Below are 10,710 nucleotides of genomic sequence, written 5' to 3' on the forward strand. Positions count from 1 at the left end.
TAGAATCCGTACCCACTGGTGCTCAGGATCCATCCCCACTGATGCTTAGAATCCATCCCCACTGATGCTTAGAATCCGTACCCACTGGTGCTCAGGATCCATCCCCACTGATGCTTAGAATCCATCCCCACTGATGCTTAGAATCCGTACCCACTGGTGCTCAGGATCCATCCCCACTGATGCTTAGAATCCATAGATGCTTAGAATCCATCCCCACTGATGCTTAGAATCCATAGATGCTTAGAATCCATCCCCATTGATGCTTAGAATCCATCCCCATTGATGCTTAGAATCCATCCCCACTGATGCTTAGAATCCATCCCCACTGATGCTTAGAATCCATAGATGCTTAGAATCCATCCCCACTGATGCTTAGAATCCATCCCCATTGATGCTTAGAATCCATCCCCACTGATGCTTAGAATCCATCCCCACTGATGCTTAGAATCCATAGATGCTTAGAATCCATCCCCACTGATACTTAGAATCCATCCCCACTGATGCTTAGAATCCATAGATGCTTAAAATCCATCCCCACTGATGCTTAGAATCCATAGATGCTTAGAATCCATCCCCACTGATGCTTAGAATCCATCCCCACTGATGCTTAGAATCCATAGATGCTTAGAATCCATCCCCACTGATGCTTAGAATCCATAGATGCTTAGAATCCATCCCCACTGATGCTTAGAATCCATAGATGCTTAGAATCCGTACCCACTGGTGCTCAGGATCCATCCCCACTGATGCTTAGAATCCATAGATGCTCAGAATCCGTACCCACTGATGCTTAGAATCCATAGATGCTTAGAATCCGTACCCACTGGTGCTCAGAATCCGTACCCACTGGTGCTCAGAATCTGTACCCACTGGTGCTCAGAATCCGTATCCACTGGTGCTCAGAATCCGTACCCACTGGTGCTCAGAATCCATCCCCACTGATGCTTAGAATCCATAGATTCTTAGAATCTGTACCCACTGGTGCTCAGAATCTGTACCCACTGGTGCTCAGAATCTGTACCCACTGGTGCTCAGAATCCGTACCCACTGGTGCTCAGAATCCGTACCCACTGGTGCTCAGAATCTGTACCCACTAGTGCTCAGAATCTGTACCCACTGATGCTTAGAATCCATAGATGCTTAGAATCCATCCCCACTGATGCTTAGAATCCATAGATGCTTAGAATCCGTACCCACTGGTGCTCAGGATCCATCCCCACTGATGCTTAGAATCCATAGATGCTTAGAATCCATCCCCACTGATGCTTAGAATCCATAGATGCTTAGAATCCATCCCCACTGATGCTTAGAATTCATAGATGCTTAGAATCCATCCCCACTGATGCTTAGAATCCATCCCCACTGATTCTTAGAATCCATAGATGCTTAGAATCCATCCCCACTGATGCTTAGAATCCATAGATGCTTAGAATCCATCCCCACTGATGCTTAGAATCCATAGATGCTTAGAATCCGTACCCACTGGTGCTCAGGATCCATCCCCACTGATGCTTAGAATCCATAGATGCTCAGAATCCGTACCCACTGATGCTCAGAATCTGTACCCACTGATGCTCAGAATCTGTACCCACTGGTGCTCAGAATCCGTACCCACTGGTGCTCAGAATCCATCCCCACTGATGCTTAGAATCCATAGATGCTTAGAATCTGTACCCACTGGTGCTCAGAATCCGTACCCACTGGTGCTCAGAATCCGTACCCACTGGTGCTCAGAATCCGTACCCACTGGTGCTCAGAATCCGTACCCACTGGTGCTCAGAATCTGTACCCACTAGTGCTCAGAATCCGTACCCACTGATGCTTAGAACCCATAGATACTTAGAATCCATCCCCACTGATGCTTAGAATCCATCCCCACTGATGCTTAGAATCCATAGATGCTTAGAATCCATCCCCACTGATGCTTAGAATCCATCCCCACTGATGCTTAGAATCCATCCCCATTGATGCTTAGAATCCATCCCCACTGATGCTTAGAATCCATCCCCACTGATGCTTAGAATCCATAGATGCTTAGAATCCATCCCCACTGATGCTTAGAATCCATCCCCACTGATGCTTAGAATCCATCCCCACTGATGCTTAGAATCCATCCCCACTGATGCTTAGAATCCATCCCCACTGATGCTTAGAATCCATCCCCACTGATGCTTAGAATCCATCCCCACTGATGCTTAGAATCCATCCCCACTGATGCTTAGAATCCATAGATGCTTAGAATCCATCCCCACTGGTGCTTAGAATCCATCCCCACTGATGCTTAGAATCCATCCCCACTGGTGCTTAGAATCCATCCCCACTGATGCTTAGAATCCATCCCCACTGATGCTTAGAATCCATAGATGCTTAGAATCCATCCCCACTGGTGCTTAGAATCCATCCCCACTGATGCTTAGAATCCATCCCCACTGGTGCTTAGAATCCATCCCCACTGATGCTTAGAATCCATCCCCACTGATGCTTAGAATCCATCCCCACTGATGCTTAGAATCCATAGATGCTTAGAATCCATCCCCACTGGTGCTTAGAATCCATCCCCACTGGTGCTTAGAATCCATCCCCACTGATGCTTAGAATCCATCCCCACTGGTGCTTAGAATCCATCCCCACTGATGCTTAGAATCCATAGATGCTTAGAATCCATCCCCACTGGTGCTTAGAATCCATCCCCACTGATGCTTAGAATCCATCCCCACTGGTGCTTAGAATCCATCCCCACTGGTGCTTAGAATCCATCCCCACTGGTGCTTAGAATCCATCCCCACTGGTGCTTAGAATCCATCCCCACTGATGCTTAGAATCCATCCCCACTGATGCTTAGAATCCATAGATGCTTAGAATCCATCCCCACTGATGCTTAGAATCCATAGATGCTTAGAATCCGTACCCACTGGTGCTCAGAATCCGTACCCACTGGTGCTCAGGATCCATCCCCACCGATGCTTAGAATCCATAGATGCTCAGAATCCGTACCCACTGGTGCTCAGAATCCATCCCCACTGGTGCTCAGAATCCATACCCAGCTAGAGAGCTCAATGGAGTCACTTAACCCTCTTCCCCCCCACCCCCCATTGCCTAGCCCTTACCAATCTTCCACCTTGGAACCCATACACAGTACTGATTCTAAAGTGAGAGGTAAAGGTTTTGATGAAGGGGGAAGAAATAGTCTTTTAAGATTTGAAGTCTGCTTAATGTATGCTGTTTCAGTTGATTCTCACAATAGCCCTGTGAGGTAGGGGCAATTATTAAGTACCTGAGTGGAGAGATAGCGTCCTGGAGTCAAGAAGAGCTGAGTTCACGTCTTGATTCAGGCATTTAATAACTTTGTGACCCCCTGGGCAAGTCATTTAACTTTTCTCAGCCTCCATTTCCTCACCTGAAAGATGGGTGTCCTTTTATAGGGCTATTGTAAAGATCAGAGCTCTTTAGATGCCAGCTATTATGATGATGATCCCCATTTTACAGATGAAGAAACTGAGGCAGATAGATGTGTCCAGGGATGCACAGCCAGTAAGTATCTGAGGATAAATTCAAATTTGGATTGTCCTGAGTCTGTTGTGTTCTACACCTTGTCATGGTCTCTAGAAAAGACAGAACTGAGCTCAGGCTTAGTCCATGTCCTTAAAGAACAAAGGTCCTGCCTTGTAAAAATGTCATGTAGTAGAGCACCTCGCTTCCAGTCCCATTTTTGATGCTACCTGTATAATCGTGGGGAAGTCGCCTCACTTTCCTTGGCTTCAGTGTCCACGTCTGTAAAATGAGAGGGGAGACAGATCCAAGATGGGTCCAGGACAGGGGGGCGCTGCTCAGGGCACAGCTACACAAAGGGAGATACCAGACCTAGCTTGGGGCGGTCCCATATCCCAGGGTAGAGTTAGAAATAGACCTGTGCATGGCTGGGGGGGGGGGGGGGAGAAAGGAAGAAGATTAGAAACCAGCAGCTGCAGCAGCTACAATATTGGCTCAGACCTTTAAGCAGAACAAGGTCTCACTTCCAGCCTACAGAGGAATAAGCAAGGCAAGAATCCCAGACCAAAACAGAGTTTTCCAGCTGGCTGATGGGGCAGAGTCCAGCAGCCGTCTTCTCTTACTCAGATCCTCAGCCAGGTCTTGCAGAACTCGGAGTGGGTGGCAGCAATCAGACTTTGCTCTGGGTCAGCCTCTTTGAAAGCAGTGAGCATTCGCAAACCCTGTGAAATCTTGGGAAAATATGGCATTCAGTAATACCCCAAGAAAGCAGCGATAGGGCTAGCCTCTTCCTTCCCTCCAGAAGGGTGGCAAAGCCCAGCCCTAACATCAAGTCTGAAGCCAGAAAGTAGGCTGAAAGAATGGACACATAAACAAATAAAGTTCTATCCTAATGAGCTCTGGTGGTGTCCTAAACACAAAAGCAGAAGAAAGTGGTTCCAAACCATTTGAGCAAAGCCACAGAGACAAACAGAGCTTTGAAACAAGCTGCTAGAATTCCTGGAAGAGATGAAGCAAGAAGTTTGTTGTTGTGGGTTTGTTTTTTTTTAAGTTAGAAAATATTTTTATAAATGGAGTGAGAGCACTTGAGGAAAAAATTGGAAGAGAAATGAGAGCTATGGGGGGGGGGGGGGGAATTAGACAGAGGATTAATAGCTTGGCATAAGAAATCCAAAACTTTGCCCATGCAACAATCTCTGAAAATTCAAATGGGACAAATAGAAGCTAATGACTTAATGAAGCAATAAGGAATATTTAAACAAAGGTTTTTTTTAAAAAGATAGAAGAAAGAGTAAGGTTTCTCAGAGCAAAAAACTTTAACTGGCTTTGAAAACAAATTGAGGAGAAAAAATTAAGATTGAATAGATTATCTAAATACCATGACCAAGAAAATGAGCTTAGATATCCTATTTGAAGAAATCTTTTAAAAAAGAAAAAAACTTCCCAGAACTCTTAGAACCAATCAAAAAAGAGTCCCCAAATGAAAACTCTTGAGGAACATCATAACCAACATTGGGGGAAAAATTCTGAAAGCAGCTAGAAAAAAAAAATAATCTGATCATTGAGGAGTCATAGCCAGGATCACACACATTAGTTAACAGCCACAACTATAAAGGAGCAGAGAACTTGGAATGATATTTCAGAAGGCCCAGAGTATGGTATTTACAGCCAGGAATAATTTACCCAGCAAAACTCAGTATAATGTTTTAAGAGGAAAAAGGCATCTTTAATGAATTAGAAGACTTCCAAGCATTCCTGATGAAGACTGTAGAGAAACCTTAAAGTACAAACAAGAGAGAAGAGAGAAACATAAAAAAGATAAACATGAATGAATGACAGTAAAGGACTAAATATGGAAAAACTTACTTATATTCAAATATGGGGAGATATACGTGTCCTTTCTGATCCCTATCATCATCACAGTCCATAGAGGATGTCCAGTTAGATGAGGTCTGAGATTGACTATGTTATGTCTTGGTCTTAAGAAAAGAATGGGGAGGGGGGGCAGCTGGGTAGCTCAGTGGATTGAGAGCCAGACCTAGAGATGGGAGGTCCTAGGTTCAAATCTGGCCTCAGCCACTTCCTAGCTGTGTGACCCTGGGCAAGTCACTTGGCCCCCATTGCCTAGCCCTTACCACTCTTCTGCCTTGGAGCCAATACACAGTATTGACTCCAAGATGGAAGGTAAGAGTTTAAAAAAAAAGAATGGAAAGAGAAGGGAAGAAGAGTATTAGTGTGGGGATAGGAAAGGAAGGTTTGGGAAATATTTTTCATATAATATATGAAAAATATATGAATATATTTTATAATATATATATATATAGGGTATACAAGTAAACATCTATACACACAAGATGGGTATGGGGGAAATAGCTAATGCTTGAACTTCACTCTCATCTGACTTATTCAGAAGAAGGAAAGATACATAGAACACAGATGTATACAGAAATTCATTTCATTCATTCACTGACATAGGAGGAACAGGAGAGAAGGGGGAAAGGGAATTATAGAGAAAATAGATTAAAAGAATCCTAAAAAAAACCAATTCTAACGGTATAAAAATATCATAGCTCTCTTATTTTTTTCCAAATCCTTCTGTTTTAGAATCAATATTAAGTATCCGTTCCAAGGTATAAGAACAGCAAGGGCTAGGCAATTGGGGTTAAGTGACTTGACCAGGGTCGCACAGAGAGGAAGTGTCTAAGGCTAGATTTGAAACCAGGACCTCCCAGCCTCAGGTCTGGCTCTCTATCCACTTAGCTGCCCCCTGTAACTCTTTTTGATATGTCAAAGAACAAGAATCTAAGAGGGATTGCTTGATTGATTTATTTTTCTTGTATTCTTAAAGGGAAAGGGGTTGTGATGGAAGGGCGAGAAGGAGAATGTTGGCTTATTAAAGCAAAATGTGTGTGTGTTTCTTAAGGACTCATGAAACATGCTGTCCAGTTCCTGACAGCAGTGATAGACTCGGAGTACAGATTGAGAGATTTTTTTTAGACAGAGCCAATGAGTAATTTTATTTTGCTTGACTATCCCCTGCTTATAATAGGAGCTTTGTTTTTCTTGCTTTCTCAAGATAGAGGGAAAGAAGTGGGAGGGAGAGAAGGCTGATCCTTGTTTTAAAATAAAATTTAATTAAAAAAAGAAGAAGAAAACCAAGAATGTTAGACTAGATAGGCTTAGACATCTCTTCCAGCCCTAGATCTATAAGCCTAAAATCCTAAATGAGAGCCTTGTGACGCCTCATCCATCTGTCAGTCAGTCGACATTTATTAAATATTATGGGCCAGACACAAAGAAAGGTAAAAGACAGTCCCTGCTCTCAAGGAGCTCAGTTTGATGAGGTAGACAGCTTGCAAATAATTATCCAAATAAGCTATATACAATATAAACTGAAACCACCAACAGAGGGAAAATAGGATTGTTTTATAAACACTTTATAAAATATTTATTATATAATATTTATATTAAATATATTTATAAGCACTTTATAAAATATTATCTCATTGAATCCTCACACCAACCTGAGGAAGTAAAGACTTATATCCCTGTTTTATAGTTGAGGAAACTGGCAGAGATTAAGTGACTAGCCCTGGATCACACAGCTAGAAAGTGTCTGAGGCTGAATTTAAATTCAGGTTTTCTTGAATTCAGGCCAGCCCCCTACCCATTATACCACCTAGCTGCCTCTAATGGACTTTTAATAGAAGACAAAATTTTAGCTGTGATCTGAAGGAAGCCAAGATCTGTGATCCATCCAGTTTATGTTTGAATACCTCTAGAGACGGGCCCATTCTTCTGTGATATCACTCTGATTGTTTGAAAGTTCTCTCTTCTATTGAGTCGAAATCTTCCTTCCTGTAACTGCAGCCCACATCTCAGGTAGATTTCAAAATGCCAGGCTGTCTGCTGACCAGTTTTATCCCACTTCCTCTTGTCCTCTTCCTCACTTCCTGCTTGTCTTTTAAAGAAATTTTAAGAATTTTTTAAAAATTTAAATTGAATAAAAATTACATAACATTATATAATATATAAAACAATTTGTAAAAATTATTAATAAAATAAAATGAAATTTGAAGAAAAAAATTATAGACTGCTAGAATGAGAATGAATGGAACTTGGAATACCTAATTGTCAGAACTGGGAGAGACCTTAAATAGAGATGGAATAATATTAATAATGTAGTTTTGTAGTACCTACTATGTGCCAGGTATTATGCTAAATGCTTTACAAACACAAAAGTTGTACAATAACCTTAGGCAACTAGGTGGTACATTAGATAGAACACTGGGCTCGGAGGCAGAAGGACTTGAGTTCAAATCTAGCCTCTGATGTTTATTATGTGACCAGAGCAAGTTACTTAACCTCTATCTGCCTCCGTTTCCTCAACGGTAAAATGGTGCTAATAACAGCAGCTATCTTGCAAGGTTGTTGTGAGATTCAGATGAGGGGTTTATTTTTCTCTTTTTTTTTCCTCCCCAATATTTGTTTTTAAAATTTTGTGTTCTAAATTAATTATCTCTCTCTTTCTATCTGCCCCTCCTCTATCACTTGAGAAAGGCAAGTAAAAAGATACCTTAAATGAGATAGTTATAAAGTATTTTTCACAGTGCTTGGCACATTGTTGATGCTATTATTATACACATTTTACAGATGGAGAAACTGAGGCAGAGTTCAAGTGACTTGCCCAGGGTTGCATAGCTAGTGAAAGTAAGCATCCACAGCCAGATTTGGTCCTCATGACAATCCTGGGAGATAGGTGCTATTATTATCCCTACTTTGCAGGTGAGGCCACTGAGGCACATCGGATCAGTGTCTGAGACTGGATCTGAACTCAGGTCTTCCAGGTCCTTAGAGATCATTTAGTCCTGCTACTCCCCTTTCTTAGGACAATTTGATGAATGTTCCATTTAAAACATTTATTTTTGTCTTTGTGGTTGACTTTTTTACGCCACAGTCAGTTAATTCTCTGTACATCCTTCTCCCGTCATGGAAGCCCCCCTCATCCCAGAGAAAAGCAGCGGAGCCAGTGCGTGGAGCAGAGCTGGGAGCGCAGTCAGCCTCTCCCGCCCGTCCGCAGAGGTTTCACGCTCTCCTCCGGAGCCCCAAAGCGGTCACTGCATTTCCGCTGCCTTCAGCCGCCTTCTGGTCTAACCCCCTCATCTTACAAGGGAGGAAACAGGCTCGCAGAGCTTAACCTGGGCTGACAGCACACGCCAAGCCCCCGCAGGCCAGGAAGAAGCCCTGTTTCTTCTGCTCTTTGAGGTCTGGAAAGCGCCTTCCTTTAGCACAGCCCCAGGAGGCACAATGCAGTTCCCTTCATCCCTCGGCTCCCCTCTGCCGCTCGGAGAGAATGTTTGGGGGATGCACTTGGCTCGGGCACACGCGGGAGGGCCGCCGCCAGGGTCCCCCTGTGGCCAGGCGCGAGGAAGCCGGCCTCGGCCGTGCAGAAGTGACCCTGGGCCCCTTCTAGTTATCGCGCCGGGGCTGGGATTCGAACCCTGGCTCTGAGCCCGGGGCTCTCTTCGGGACGCCTGTCATCCTTCTGACCTTTGCTGCTTGCCAAGATCTTACATCTTACTGATTAGACCCTTTCCCCAAGGGATGGCTCCGGGTGCTGAATTCGGCTTTTATATCCATCCTTTCCCTTAAATACACTTCTAAAACATCCCTCTTAATGACCCAGTTTCTCTCCCTAATAAAGCGCCCATCCCTTGTGACTCCTCAGCTTCTCTGCCGGAAGCCGTTAAAGGCGTTTGGCTTAGCTGCACCTGCTGCTCTGGGGGAGGCAGAAGGACCCCCTCGTACCTCGTCCCAAGGACGAGCGCAATTCCCCAGCATTCCAGCTGCTGCATCGGCAGTCCTAGCGGAAACGGTGTGAGGAGCTTGGGGACAATCAAAACCATTATTTATTTTTAGCATTCATTAAAATTTTTTTTTTAGTTCTAAATTCTCTCTTCTGCCCCTCCCACAGCCATTGAGAAGACAAGCAATATGATATCAATTAGCTCTGGAATGATCTGAAGCAAAAATAGGAAGAAAAATAGGACCCTGAGCACAAATAGCACTTTACAAGGGATTTTTCTACCCTTTATATCATGGTAGGCGAGGTCACGATAGCTCCAGGACACAATTTTTACCCTCACTTTTTCCAGATGGGGAAACTGAGGCCTTTAGCGGGGTGGGGGGGCAAGGTTTGCCAAATGACAGGAATGAGTCAGGATCAGAGAAGGGCCAAAGATGTAAATCTTCTCACCAGAGGCAGAGGTGACAGTGGAGAGACTTGGTTCAAATGTGGCCTCAGACAAGTTACTTCGCTTTTGACTGCCTCAGTTTCCCCAACTGTAAAATAGGGATAACAACAGCACCCATTTTGCAAGGTTATCTGTCTTTTCTTGTTTTCCAGGATTGTTGGGAAGATCAAATGCTTCACACAGTGTTTTGCACATAGTAGGCACTATATAAATGTATATTCCCTTCCCTTTCCTGATTCCCAAGCCCAGGATCACAGAATTTACAAGTTGGAAGAACAGTTAGGTGGTGCTGCAGATAGAGTGCTGGGCCTGGATTCAGGAAGCCAACTTCAAATCCAGCCTCAGACTCTTCCTAGCTGTGTGACCCTGGGCTAGTTATGTGACCACGTTTGTTTCAATTCCCTCCTCTGTAAAATGAGCCAGAGAAGGAAATGGCACCCCCTCCCCCCCCCCAGTATGTTTGCCAAGAAAATCCCTAATGGGGTCACAGAGCCAGATGCCATTGACCACCACCACCACCACCAGGGATCTTTGCTTTCTAGGGTAGTCTGTACATCAGAAACTCAGCGCAGACCCTCGCCACCCCTTCAGACAGCTCTCCTGGTTAGCTTTCCTAACAAACTCCACTTGGCCTCCGTATAATCACCATTCCTTGTTCTTGGTTCTGCCCTCTGTAGCCAACAGAAGAGCATAATTCATCCTGCATGTGGTAGCCCTTCACACAATTAAGGAGCTCTCTGTCTCCTCTAGTCTTCTCCAAGTTAAACGTGTTCAACCAATCTTCATATGACACGGACTCATGAACCCTTCTTCGATTTCCAAGTGTCCTCCTGGATTCACTTCCAGTTTCTCAGTTCCTTTCTCCCTTCTTGTCTTCATCCCTCCCTCTCTCCTTCCTTCCTTTCTCCCCTCCCTCCCCTTTCTTTTCTTCCTCCCTCCCTCCCTTATTCCCTCCCCCTATCCTTCT

The 10,710-nt window shown here is 44.2% G+C and overlaps 1 protein-coding gene across 1 annotated transcript in view; it reads left to right on the top strand.

Annotated features, from left to right (window-relative positions):
• The first annotated feature begins 10,199 nt into the window (after positions 1-10,199).
• GDPD5 (glycerophosphodiester phosphodiesterase domain containing 5) overlaps positions 10,200-10,710 on the top strand; it is an 82,129-nt gene continuing 81,618 nt past the window's right edge. The window contains exon 1 of the mRNA XM_056826135.1: positions 10,200-10,346. Within this exon, the coding sequence (XP_056682113.1) occupies positions 10,200-10,346 (147 nt within the window). The remainder of the gene's footprint in view (positions 10,347-10,710) is intronic.

This window comes from Monodelphis domestica, chromosome 4 (assembly GCF_027887165.1).
Source record: "Monodelphis domestica isolate mMonDom1 chromosome 4, mMonDom1.pri, whole genome shotgun sequence".
In the NCBI taxonomy this organism is placed as follows: Eukaryota; Metazoa; Chordata; class Mammalia; order Didelphimorphia; family Didelphidae; genus Monodelphis; species Monodelphis domestica.